General features: G+C 40.4%; 1 protein-coding gene across 1 annotated transcript; it reads right to left on the reverse strand.

Moving 5' to 3' along the window:
* Window positions 1-7,014: 7,014 nt before the first annotated feature.
* Window positions 7,015-14,728, reverse strand: mmp21 (matrix metallopeptidase 21). The gene is made up of 7 exons (XM_027016788.2): window positions 14,171-14,728; window positions 13,230-13,968; window positions 11,932-12,071; window positions 11,598-11,739; window positions 9,642-9,899; window positions 9,167-9,339; window positions 7,015-8,817 (listed from the first exon to the last, which is right to left on the reverse strand). The coding sequence occupies exons 1-7, from the start codon at window positions 14,372-14,374 to the stop codon at window positions 8,509-8,511; spliced, it is 1,965 nt and encodes a 654-aa protein (XP_026872589.2). The 5' UTR covers window positions 14,375-14,728; the 3' UTR covers window positions 7,015-8,508.
* Between the last annotated feature and the right edge of the window lie 2 nt (window positions 14,729-14,730).

The following is a 14,730-nucleotide window of genomic DNA, read 5'->3' on the forward strand; positions in this document are numbered from 1 at the left end:
CTCAGCATGGAGGATACCACGGTTGCAGATATTTGAGAGATGTCCTGCTGTTCTTCAGAGACCATTTTTTCAGCTGCTCTTTCGTGGAGGGGTGGTGTTGCCCTACCTTTCATTTTAAAATGTCCCAAAGGGGTGCTATTAGATTCAAGCAGGCAGCATACTTGGGAAGGTGATAGTTTTCACTTTTTTCATCTTTAGAAACTTGTGTGATTTTGGCAGTGATCTTTGGATTATCATGCTGGAATATTCCTCTTCTGCCAAGCTTCTGGCAAATAAGGGTCATCTGGTTAGCCAGCATTATGGTATATCCACAGGCATTAATGGTACCATCTATGTCATCTTGCCAACACCTTTTGCACTCATGCAGCCCCATATCATTACACTCCCCCCTCCGTGCTTCATTGTCGGGACTGTACATTCACTGTGGTAGTCCTGGCCATGTTTACGCAGAACATGTTGGACCCCATCTGTATTGAAAAAGTTTATCTTGATCTCATCTGACCAAAGAATGTGCTCCCAATATTCTCCAGGCTTCTTGCCATGTTCATGTTTCATGCAAAGTTTAATCTGGCAGTTTTGTGCCAATGAGCAAGCAAGGATTTTTTTTATTGCTTGTCGTCCATAGAGAATGCCATTTTGCACTGTCCTTTGCACTGCCATAAACTCTGGTTTTCACTGATAGCCCCTGTGCCAAGCACTTGCCCCTGTGTTTTTTAGAGCTAGACTGTGCAAGTAGCGGACTATCCATGGCATCATCAAGTCCAAGACAGCTTCTACAGTTTTGGTTAGTGCTATGGCTGGTTCTACACCTTCTGATTACTGCTGCAACTATTTTGACTAATTATTAATTGGTCACAGATCTTCCTGTATTCTTTCACAGATTTTTCAACACCTCTGGGAATTATTTTCTATGTGGGGCCTTAATGCAGACATGCACATAGACACAACCCATAACTCCAAAATTTCAGAAAGTTCTGCTGTTCAAAGGTCATTTAATAACCATGCAGAACTAATTATGCAGTTAGGCTAATTGGAAAACACGGGTGTACTCAAATTTCTTTCAGTGATCATGGGTTTTCTAACTGGTGTGTCGGTGATCACAAGTATATACACTATTGTTGTACTGATTTTCTACTTTGGGGCCTGTATTTTCAATATAGTCTTTCTAAAGTATTTATCTGTAATTTTGAGAAAATGCTCTATTTGTGAACTTTGAAAGAATGCAGTTCTTAAGAGGTGATACTGTTTTGAATCATTTGACATTTAATTGATATTGTACAGAGTGTACTCACTTCTGTTGAATACTGTATATGCAGTGTAGACTCTAGTATGAATGTTCTAGCTCTTTCAAACATGGCCCTTTTTCAGATGACATCCAAAACAATGCAATCTAAAGCCATATCTTGAATTCTGCATTATATATTACATTGAGGTGTCAAATTCTGGTGCAAAGCACTAGGTCACAAACTTTCTTAAGAATCACAATGTCGTTTAACGATTTCAGAGTTCACTTCGGATGGAAATACTTCATCAGCTGTGCAAGCAAATAACCTCTGAAGCAAAGTGCTTCTGAAGATATGGGAGGTGAACCAGTTGATATTCAAATTTCAAGATGTTTTAGAATATTTGGATTCCCCTGGAATAAATGTTACACTTTAAACATCTTCAAATTTCAGTATCAACTAGTTCACCTCCCACAGCTTCAGAAGCACTTTGCTGGCACAACTGATAAGGGACTTTTGTCTGAAACATCCCATTTCACAAATTCTTTAAAAGAAATGTAGTGCATAACTTTGTTTCCAACCTCCTCCTCTCTCTCTAGCTATCTTTCTCACATATTACACACACACACACACACACACAAACATATATTCATTACGTGCATAATAAATTAAGTCAGCAGGTCTTCTACGGCTTCACCGGTTTTCCACTTATGTTGTTATCAGTGCTGAGTGTTGTCATATGCACAGAAATGGAGAAATACTTGCTATAGGTCCTTCTTTAAGAGTCAGAGATGGGAGTGTGCGACTGATGCATTCACTCACAAATACAAACATACATCTGCAGGTATATGCACATATGAACACACACACTCACATCCAGAGACACATAAATACTCCCCTCTCTACACACACACTCCTTCATTCCCTCGGTCTGAGCTGTCAGTCAACATGACACCAGCAGAATGTCAGAGTTTTGTGTTGAGTAAAGCCTAGGACAAAGGTCACTAGTCACTTTTTTGATAGCTGTATGTCAAATCAGCCCAGTCTCAGCCTGGGCACAACCAACATACTAGGTCTTTTACTAAATTCCATCCTGGTGTAATGCGGTGTAAAATCTGTGTTTTATATTGATATAGCAACCAAGTTCATTATTTTTATTTACATATTTTTAAAATAATTAAATAGCCCTCTGTTAACACTTTGTATGTGTGGGTAAAAGACAACTCCTCAGGCTTCAGTCGAGAGGAAGCTTCACACTTTCACACTGGTGTTCAATAGAAACATCATCTACAAGCTCACCTCCACCTTGGAACAGCAATAGCCATGTATTCGTTCTCTCCCTGCTGCTTTGAGACAGAACAGTGTGCATCTTTCACACACACACACACACACACACACACACACAAAAAAAAAATCAGACAAAATGTTTTACTGCTGTTCAGCAAATGCAAAAAAGCGGTGTCAGCGTGGAGCTTAAGATCTGCTAATGTAAACTTGTAGGTGGGGAACATCTAAAGATGCTGCTGAAATACTGATTTGAATGCTGAAATGAGGCACTATGGCAGAATGGAGCACACCTGTCACTGTTCCTCTCCCTTAATTCCACAGCCTCTCTAAAAGGAGGTGGAGAAAGAGAAAGGGAGAGGAAAAGAGAAAGACAGACAGCGAATATTAATGATGGTGTACAAGTCGGGGGAATGGTGGCTCAGAGACGCTTAGGAATCCCAGAACAACCTTCACCTCCAAATCCGACTTTAAACTGAGACGGAATACAGCATTTATTAGTATGGATAAACCTTTTTGCACACTCACTTACACATGCATGCATACACACAAACACGAACTCACACACAGATCTCAGAGTACTGAAGTCCTTTCGCTGACTTATTTCGTATCTCAGTTTGAACAACACCTCAGACACAGGAAGCATTTCAGTGCAATTCACTGAATACATCTCTCTCTCTCTCGCACACAGACACACACACACACACACACACACACACACATTAAAGAAAATATCATGTTATTAAAATAGAATAAATAGTTGAATGGAATAAAATGTATTATCTCTGAAAATAGAATTATAGCATGCACAAGAATAGTATGCACATGTTTCATTTACTCGTGGCTTTGTTAATTTATATGATATAATAATGTGAGGTCATGATGGGCTAATTAGAACACTCTGACACGAAAAAAAAAAAAAACCCTAAACGATTTCTCCGTGTTAGCTAATAGTCTTCTAATACCATATATTCCATAGGTATAGATGTAGGTGTAGCCAACATCCCAGACCAACCGAAGGCCATGCCAGGGTCATACTGACAAAGTGCCAAGAGAGAGAGAAAAGACAGACAGAGGAAAGTACCTTGAATTTTCTACCTTCTGTGTGATCGCGGGAATTTCCAAAGGAACACCACACGCTGTGATTCCTAATTTGGCTTATCACACATACGTGGACTGAGAGAGGCGGAAAAGGCGTAAAGTTGTCTGTAATAGAAATGATGGATCAATTATCAATGACTATAAAATGACAGCACCGACAGGAGGAAACATCTCCCATAATTACCTGCAGCAACCCTAAATTAGTTGACCAGCTGAAGCATAAAAGGGTGACCATATGTTCGTTCATTCTACTGAGCTCGTGCGTGAAGTGGCGCGCGCTCAAAAGGAAGAAACGCGCTAAAGGGACCTAATGGAGTCTGAAATAACGTGTAAGGAGCACAGGGAACTGCATGAAGGCACATACATGTAGAACGATTTACAGAAGTGCTTAGTTGTCTACTAAGAAAAGTATCCTTAGCTAGTACAAACAGAGTCCAGAAATACCTTTAAACCGAGATCCTGCCAGAAACAAGAATTACCTAAACCTAAACTGACACAATACTATAAAGCATTCAAAGTTGCCACCTCTTTTTTTTAATAAGTATAGACTTTTTTGTATTCGTATGGATGTTTAACATAAGAATATATCATTTTAAGTAAAAAAAAAAAACCCAAAAACTTAAATAATACATAAACTAATGTGACACGGTCCGTTTCCTGTAAGGAAAAGCCAAAAATGAATTTAGACGTATAAGGCTTGCCCTCTGCTGGCTGCCGCAAATACTGCTTTACGTCTTTAATACGATCATTGTCTCACTGAATGGCATCATAGAAAGTAGTTGTAGATAATGTAACTAGCATGCAGTTATTGCTCAGATAAGGCAGTACAGACGATCATATGAACCTCTAGTAGATGGTATTGATTACTGTCTATCTTTAAACAGTAGTTTTTCAGATCTCCAAACCAAGACACAGATAAACAGTGTTTCTCTTATATCTGTTTTGCAGCTTGGGGTCCATGCAGTTCCAAATCAGCAGTGAATGGCTGTATAATAACTACCTTTTCCATCCCACACATGAAGCTGAGAAACAGTGTTGTGCACTTTGACATGGCATGACTTCACAGAGCTATCATTAATCTAATTCACATGTGCCTGGTGTGTGTGTGTGTGTGTATTTTTGGATGTGTGGGCTGGGAATGTGATGAGATCTGCAAAGCTAAAATGTGGTTCTTAAAGTTCAGTTGCAGCAAACGCAGGGTAAGGAGATGCAACATCGGGTCATTTGTGTGAAAACACAAGGACAGATTAAATACAACTGAACCTTTGAGGACATCAAGGGCAATGTGACCCTGGAGACTGCTCATTTTAAATCTCTCTCTCTCTCTCTCTCTCTCTCTCTCTCTCTCTCTCTGTATGTGTGTGTGTGTGTGTGTGTGTGTGAAAATATGGTTACTCTTGTGTGCGTGTCTGAAGTCAATTTTGTGCTTACTCGTACAGTGATTAGCATTAGAGTAGAGGTAGTGTATAAGTGTATAAGGCTTTGAACTGCTTTGTATTTGTGTATGTGTATATGTGTGTCAGAAGAAGTTGTATGTGTATATGTGTGTCAGAAGAAGTCCATCAGCCTGTTTCAGTAGTGACCGCTATAGTTTTCCAGTGTTTGTAGAGCTTGGCTTAGGATTTGTAGTACTACTGTGTTGATTCTCCAGTCTCTAAGCACTTTGACATGTGCTCAGTTGTAAGACTATGATGATCTATTGTTTTATCCAATGTCTTTAAGTAGTCTTTACATAAATCCACATTACTGAAACTCAGAAAAAGCTTCTCCAGTCTTAAGTTATGACAGTGTGATGATTCTGCTAAGGACATACATGACTATAGAGGCTCAGACAGGGATGACAATGACCTTAAAGATTCACGAGAAGAGCAGTGTAAAACACACACACTTGGGTCACCAGCTTATGTTGGCACTGACACTCACCTCTTATAAATGTGTGTGTATGTGTGTGTCTGCGCATGTATGCCACACACAGACATTAGTGATAAATGTAGCAGAGGCTGGTGACACACTGTGAATGAATGTTTGGAAACACATCCAGTGAATCTCATCAAGGCTGGCAGTGACCCATTCCAGTATTCAACTGCTCTAAAACTCAAAGTTGAAGCCAAAGTCAAAGACTGTTTCAATATGCACAAATAAAACAGTGTTTCCCTGGGTTACAGTATTACATATGACATGGACCATACACAGGACCAGACAATAACCAACAATACATGAATTTCAAGAATATGTCCAATACAGTGCAAATCTTAGCACATTTAAAGTTAGTCCTTGGAGGCGATATGTCAGTGCAGGTTTATGAAAGAAAACAAAATGGTACTAAGGATTTGTTCAACAGATATCTATTTCTTTAATGACATATTTTGGGGATCAGGGTTGGGGGTTGCTAGAGATAAGTAGAAAATGGTACCATGTTTGTTTATACTATAGATTTTGAGACACTTAGCTTGCTAACTAAACTGCATCACACTTCCTAGTCTTTAAATCAAGAAGCCGACTTATGATTTGAGAAACATCTGTGCTTGATGGTCACCTTTTAACAGTGTTTTTATACAAATAGTAAACTTGGTAACTGCAAAGAGAGGGTGTCTATCATTACAATAAGAAAAATGATCAAATCAAATAGAAAGCGTTATCTGTCCTATAGAAGACTAAAACTGCAGTCCTTAAGCACGGCTTGGAAGGGAGCAGGCCTGTAAAGATGAGTCTGTTATTCTCTGGAACTCTGCTCATTAGTATTCAGTCTTCCAGGAGTGAACTGCACCACTCCACATTCATCTCACCTCACCCTGGAATGAGTTGGACTACAATATGAGTAGTCCATTGCCAGCACTTTCATGCAGATACATAAAGCTGTATACAGACACACTGCTGGGTCTGTGACTTGAGCAATGATGACAAGGGTACAAGAGCATTTTCTAAAGGAAAGAAAAAAAATGTTTCATCTAATTTTATGATAAGAGGAGAGACAGAGAATGCCAGCATCAAAAAATAGGGGTAAAAAAAATTTGAACACGTGAACTTTTTGTAAATTATTGTATCTTTTCTCTGTGTCGCCTCTTACAGGGCCATTTTGTGATTTTGCTTGTCATTGATTTTTTTGCTTCAGTTTATTAATAAAGCCCATGGTATGCCTCAAGCACAGGGGAAGGTTATTTGAAAGAGCGCCAGGAGCTTAATCTGTTCTGATGAAGAGAGTGAATGGAAAGAGGGGCACTCAAATCGCGTATCGACTCCTGGATCGATGTCTGCTCTGGCAGCCTCTGTTCATTTCAAGCAGTTAAATTGGACATCAGAAACCATACTCCAGCCTCCTATTCATTCCTGCTGTATAAATCCATGTGTGCCTCTCTCGGCACGCACGGTGAAAATTAATTCATGATGTCAACAAGACTAAATCCACTTGGCTTACCGCAGGGCTTTATTGACACGCAGAGTCATTTAGAGTATATCATCAAGCACAATCGCAGAACATGTTAGCATGTGGTACCACACACATTATTGTAACACATATGCACAAAACTACAGGTTATAATGAAGCATATTGCCATGCCATAACACACTCTTATCCTGCAACACACACATGCCACTCAGTAACATCATGCAGTTATGCATACTTCTACACATCGCACAATATATACACATCATACCATACAATAAAAAAATCCCAGTATTATGCATGATCACTCTAACAAACAAGCAGTTTAGGTTCACCGCTGCTTCTGGAGATCTACTGCCAGCAAATTCAGTTTAATAATGCAAATCTGGGATTATTGTAATTATCATCAAATAATGTTGCTACAGTTTTAAGGCAATTTTCAACCCAGCCTTGAACACACATACATTTATGCAAATTCTTTAAAAAATCTAAAGTCCTGGGAAATAAAGGATACTCCTTCAGCACTGAATATAATTCAACTCAGTGGGACTTATCCTGGCATGTGCAATTTTATTGTTGAGGCATCCTAATGCAAATCCAACAATATAATCAAAAGATATTCAAACAAACGGTAAACAAATACTGATTTTTTTTTCCCATGTAAAATTAGATACAGTATGTAAATAAATAAAACTATGCATAAAACCAGACTATACATAAATACATCTCTTCAGCATATTAATATTCTAGAAAAACTCAAATAGGTGGGGGAAATGGATTGTTCAAACCCTATTGTGGAACTCTGATTCTAGAATGTTTGAGTTTGTATTGTCATTGTTATAAGACAAGTAGACACATCCCTGAATGCCCACCATTATGTCAGTGTTCTGCAGGGTTTAAACTCACTCACTCACTCACTCAACTGCTAAATGACCTTGCTATGCCTAATGACTGGCTAAAATTGACTTTACAAACTGAACTATATTCAGAGTAAAATCCATTCAGGGCTTTCAGACGGAGGGTTGTTCCTCTGACTGGAATATAATGGCTCAGTAACATGGAGGAAAGACTTTTTAATTTATGTTTGTATGTTTTTTATACATGTCTGTGGTGGAGATTCATGCTTCTGCAAAACTAAATTGCCAGATCAGTATCAAATGTTCTTTCGTTGAAATAAATTTGGTACATGAAATCTCCCCATTACTGTTCATATACTGGTGATAACCAGGGGATAAGACATTTTCGGCATTGTCTCACATAGTTGTTGATGAGATTGTGAGATTTAGCACAGTGTGCCAATTTCAGAATTGAAAAACATTTTTCTACAGGGTCTGAAAAGGACTTCATTGCACTGACCTGTTATCTTTAATACGTTCTACTGTCAGGGCACTGCTACAAAAAAGCCTACACTTGGCCATGGCCACTTTTAAGTGTTGTTCTCTCCTCTTCTTAAGGGGTAGGGTAGCATGGGTGAATAAGGTTCACATTATGACTTGGATGAGGCAACAGCCTCTGCCATCACCTGCGAAAGGTCTTTAGAGTGCTGACGTGAACATCACAAATATCGAACCACTGTTGGTCCACCTCTCTCCTAGGCAACAGGCCATTGTGGGGTAGTGAAGCCTTCAACCTATGATCTCTGTTTCCCACCACTCGCCAGTAGGAGGTGCCCTTGAGCAGAAAGAGTGCATTGTGCGTGTAGGAGAAGTAGGCTGCATCCAGATTGCTGACAGGGTGGTCACCCCTGGCAATGGGGGGAAATAACTCCGTTATCTTCCTGGGTGAACCTGCAGCTAGCTGGTTAGCTCTGACATCAAACCTATAAACCTGTAAGTAAAAAAATAACTAACATTGTTACCAATAACTGTGTTTGTAACCTGGATAAATATAATTCATGATTATACTGTAGTTTTGTAGTCAAAAACTGATTGTTTCAATAATTTTGTATTTACGCCATTTGGCAGATGCTCTTATCCAGAGCGATTTACATAATTGCTCAATTTTGTAAGTGACAATATTTCATGTGTCCACTGCACTTTTTTGTCTTTGGTTACTTCTGACCCATTGCTTCCTAATGCCTTGTCAGTTTCCATGGCTTCCATTCTCATATATATTTGCCTAGAACATGCAGCCAATCAGCTATAACATGCAGCCAAAGCAGCCAATCAGCTCTCACCATCGAGCCTCTGAAAAAATAGATGTGTGCGTCTCTCCTGTCATAGTAGGCTGTGTCGATGGGGGCAGGGACCCCAGGGAAGCCCTCCGAGATGAGACGAGGGTAGTGCTGGCCATCGGGGTCCTCAGAGAAGGCCTGATCATTCTCATTGTCATACCTCCAGTACTTTACACCTGCAACAGGCATGTTCAAGGTGAAATCCACTATCCTCATATGAGCACATAACTTTCTTATAAACTACTTCCTCTTCCAAGACATTACTTAGTTTCCATAGTCATCAGGCGCAACTAGTTACCAGCAGCACTATTTAAAATACACAGAACCACGTAGTTCAAGTCTCAGGAGGGTAATGCGAATTTTTGCAATTATTCAGTGACTCAGATTTAATGTGTGTCTGCCTCCTTGGCAGTATATATTGCACATTATAATACACATCTTAATCCTTGCCACCAGAGTCTTTAATGACAGAGTTTACCTTTAAAGAAGTACGCTGCATCTGTCCTGCGGGTCCACACGTGAACATAGGCATCCACACCAGCAGGTGGGATTCCATGCCACCCAACCCGCACAGAAACTGGATCGCCGTAGCGGGTTCTGTTGTTCCGGTTCTCATACAGCCAGTACCAGTCGTCACGCATAAAGTAGGTGCTGAAACGGACCACCACTTCACCGTATTGGGTCCTCTCTTTTCTTACCCAGTCAAACACAGTGCTGAACCTACCCTTACAACCCCCTGAGAGTGAGAGATGAGGGAACCAATGAGAGAGAGGTGGGGGAGGTTAGTGTTCCTTCATGCGTTATTATTATTTCTAACTTTCTCACTGTGAAAATCAAGGGTTTTTTGGATTTTTATTGTGATCTTCATAACTAATTTGGAGATGATTACAACAGGGCACCGTATTCTTAAAGACACTCAACAGCTTTTTACAGCTCACTTCCAGCGTCAGCATATAAACAGCCATGGACATTAGGCCTAGCTACTGGTAATGAACCTTCCAACCACGTCAAATTAAAAGGCTGATGGATATGATGGCGGGTGCTTTGCTGAGAGATGCTTGCTCTGTAATTGATGTTTTATGATTGCGATTTCACAGAAAAGTGATTATTATCTTTAATGAATTGTCATCTCGACAGATTTCTAATAGCAATCTGGGAGATGACTTTTTTTCCAGGCTTTAAATCTCATTCCATAATAAAACATTAATTACGCTGCCGCTGATGTGAGTGTGCTGATAAAACATTTAAAAAAAAAAAAAACCCCTTTGATAAGAGTTTTATCATCCTCATAATAGAAGTTGTAATTGTTGCTTGTAAGAGACTATTTATTAGTTTAAAGGTGTATTGCTGGTCTTCAGATAAAGGAGAGTTTATAGATTTTCAGATATTTATATTTCACCATCATATACTAAACTATCAAATGGTTTGACATTTAAATACTTTTTAGCACATTATTTCCCTGAGACTTTGATCCTCTGACTGCAAATGTTATGCCAGTCATGATAGAAATATCACACGACATGCACCCAGACTCTGTCACTGCTTTCTATATTCCAGAAACCCTTTAAACAAGACACAAAAAGGACCTTTGAAGACTAGGATCCAGTCAATTACGGTCATGTTCTATATTAGGTTTTCCCAGCGCTGGTGCTGCCAGTTCCCCTGCTCTGCAGTGTTCCTCTCTGCTCCGTCACACCCATTTTAAATCCACATAAGGCTGGTTAACTGCCTGCTGAGCTGAGTCAGGTGTCAGGAGCAGGAAGACACCAACATGTGCTGGGGAGGGAGCATGCTTGTGGGGAGGGAAACACTGCTCTGTGTTTGCCACTGACAAGCCTGAAAGGAGAAACTGGGGAACAGTCACTCGTTTGCCAGATCTGTCTGTTAAACTGACACTGAGTGACAGCAGATGTATGGTGCCATGCAAAAGAGCTATAAATGTCCCCATGTCTGCTGTCTGATGTTCAAAGAATAAACCAAATCCCATAAAACAATGGTATTTCTATAAAATTTCAACAGATGAAAACAATATCTGACATATCATACACTCTTAAATTCTAGACTAATGTTAGTTATTAACATTATGTTAATATTAATGATATTTTGTAATAGTTGTGAACTATTTAATATTTTCATTGGACTTAATATAAACCTGTGTTGTTAGGAGAGTAAATGACTGTCTCCATTCACCCACCCTCCCACCCACCCTGAACAAGGAGGAACAGTTGAAGGGTGTGCACACTTAAACTCCAGCTCTGCAGGACCATAGCACTGCATACAGCAGCAATCTCCCTGCTCCAACATGCCTGATTAGGGACTTTTGAACATGTTTAAACCATCATAGATTGGCAATTAGCTGACAATTTGCATCATATGTGCAACAACAAGATATACACTAAACTTTAAGTCATGTGTTTTAGTTCAGTGCTCCTACCATAGAGGTACTGAACAGCCTTCCTGTCCAGCCAGTCGAGTTCAAAGGTGGAATCCTGGGGTCTGTAGCTTGGTTGCATGATGGACCCTGTGCGGTACACATGAGGCAGTCCCAGCACATGGCCGATCTCATGCACTGCTACCTGAGCAAGAAGCAACACGGGACAATTAGGAGAATCAGTGAGTCAAATTATTATTACAATTCCTCCATGTGTCAAATTAAATATTGCTCTATTGTTTTGTAAAAACAAAATTTATGGAAAAAATGGACATTGCACTGGGTTGGGTTGGTTTGTAATAACTGTTATATAGGTCTGTTGGATTGCCAATCTCACCTTAAGCAGGCTGATCCCATCACCTGTGTTAGGGACCGTGAAATGCTCATCATCGTCGAAATGGATGTCACCCAGAAACCATGCATGAGCAAACTCTCTCCCTGCCCCATCGAACCGCTGCACACAGCCAAGGTGCCGTCCTAGTGAGAGAGCAAGAGAGAATTAGAAAAGGTATTTCTGCATGAGACATGGAAGTGAACCCCCCCAGCACCGCCCTACTGGAGCACCAGTAAGACTTTGTTGGTGGTAATAATTCATGAATTGCCTGGAAGGACGACATGTGCTAACACAAGCAAATACCAACAATGGTTCAAAATAAAAGAAAGGGAAAATAAAATTAAAAAAACAACAACAATAATAAAATCAATAATTGAGTGATGCGACACAAAAACAATTAAAAAGTACATTAGTGTTAGCGAATTAACCTATAGCTATATACCACAGAGAGCATTCTTTAGTGGTTATGGGTGTATGGGGTATTTGAGTGTTGGTTCTTGTGTTTGGTTATTCTTTTGAAATTGGTGTCTTATCTCTACAATCATTACCATCTACAGAAATACAGGTTGCATTCCCCCCCTCTGACTAATCAGTAATATGATTATAATTATATGGAATGATCTATTATTTTACCACAGCACTAGACATCTGCTACAATCAGCAGACTAAAGGCTGTTCTGGGAATCCTGACAATATTCTATAGAAAAGAAAAGAAAAAAGCAGAGTCTACAAGCATTCACTCCAACTCGGCATATCTGATTTCTCTGGTGAACTCTTATTAGTGAAATAAAACCAGGCACCATGTTTTAAGGTTGCATATGAGTATAGAAGGAAATCCCGAACAGACTTAATTAAAGGTCTTCACCAGATGTCTTCATTTCTGGACCTCAAATCCAAATCCCAGTTCTGGATTCTGTAATCCCTTAATTTGTGTCAAACAAAAGTGTTCAAATCCACCCTCCTGTTACCTAGCAGTGAGGTTTGACAAAGTGCCCAATTAGTTAACCGAACAGTTAATGTAACCATCAGTTATTATATCTGAAACAGGATTTAAGGTCTGGAGTAAAATTCACACTGTGAAATCTCACTCTGATTCACACTTCTATGATCTTATGACAAATTGCTCTGCAGAGGCACTAAACAATACATCAATCGTAGATTTAAAAAAAGGCAAAAGAAAAAAAATCTTAGCATTATGTAACTGAAGTTAATTTAATAATCCCCACTGGGTTCATTTCGACGCCTTGTTAGAATTCCTCAAACGTTAGTGTCATGTAGGCTGTTGCTTTAATGAGTCGCACCTGTGCCGAAGCCGAGTCTGATGTCGATCTCCTCCAGGGGTGAGTATAAGTTCTCCTCAAACTCCAAAGGTGACACTTCACTCCACATCCTGAAGGCCAACCTGAAGACGTAGCGCTGCTCGTCGACGGAGAGCTGGGTGCTGTATCCCTCTCCGATGAGCCGCCATGTGAGAACGCTCTTGGAGAAAGCCATATGGCCCCACTTGCCGGCAGCTCTTTTCCGCCTAATCTTACGTACCGGCGCAGCTAGGTGGCGCTTTTCCTGCGTGGATGGTCTGGGCTGAGCCGTGGCGTTGTCGTTGGTGCCGTTTGTTACATCTGCATTGTGCGTGCTGTAGTTGGTCAGTGTATGGTTGAAATGTTTGAGGGTGGTAGCATTGTGCAAAGAAGTGTCATTCAGTTGCTGTGCAATCAAGCTGGATTCCAGGGTCTCAATCAGTTTCTCTTCCTTGTCTGGGACGCCGCATCTTGGCTTGTTCATAGATGTTCTGGTGGCGTCGTCCAGGAGACCTGTAACAGGTAAACCGGACAATCGCTGGAACTCTCGTAGAGCTTCAGAAAAATCTGATATCTCTGAACTGTTTTCTGGAGTTCCAGAGCGAGATGAGGATGGTCCCTCCTGGACGAAAGCCACAGTGTCCTCCAAGGAGATAGCAGCATCAGTGGGCATGTCGGTGCTGGAGCTTTGAGCCTTCTCCGAGTTCACTGGCTTAAGGAATCCATACTTAAGGAGAAATTGCTAACATGGAGCAAGGCAATTTATTGTCTTGGTCAGTAACAAAACAAAATTAAGCGTTATTCAAACAAGCAAGCGGTATGTACTATGCTTTAAATACTATGCGAGTGTCAGTTTAACAACTAAGACACAAAACGCTGAAACAAAACTTTTGGGTAACGTTATTTTACGTGTTAAGTCGTGAAACGGAAGTATAAACTCTTACTTCTGCTGTGTCTCTGTCCGTTATGAGCTCCGCTTGATGGGACGGGGCAATCTCTACGTCGGAATGGTCCCGACTGTGGAATATTTTCTCCGTTACAGTCAAGCCGATGATCGTTAAGAGAAGGACGGTCAGCTGTGTGGTTACCAGCATCGTTAACGCGCATCTGCCTTCCAGCACACCAGTGGCTAAGTATGGCGAGTTCATGGGCCACACTTCGCCAAGTCTTTATAAAGGGACCATGTCACGTGCATAGTCTTTCAAGTTTACTCCAAAGACAACAATTCAAACACCGCGTCAATAATCTCCCTCTCGTCACCCTTGCAATTTGGTGTGAAGTGTACACACGCATATACTTTTACTCCATTCTAAATAATTCGACATTATAGTACACATTAAGATAAAATGTACTGCAGTCATTATGCAACGCGATAATACCAAACCCACATGATTATATTTGTATATCAAGTAAACAAACCCACAATTTGCGCACATAGCACCTGCGTGTAAGGCCACGCGACTCGCACCTGGCTGCGAGCACACCTGCGCCTATAAGCGACGGT

Source organism: Electrophorus electricus, chromosome 14 (genome assembly GCF_013358815.1).
Source record: "Electrophorus electricus isolate fEleEle1 chromosome 14, fEleEle1.pri, whole genome shotgun sequence".
Lineage (NCBI taxonomy): Eukaryota > Metazoa > Chordata > Actinopteri > Gymnotiformes > Gymnotidae > Electrophorus > Electrophorus electricus.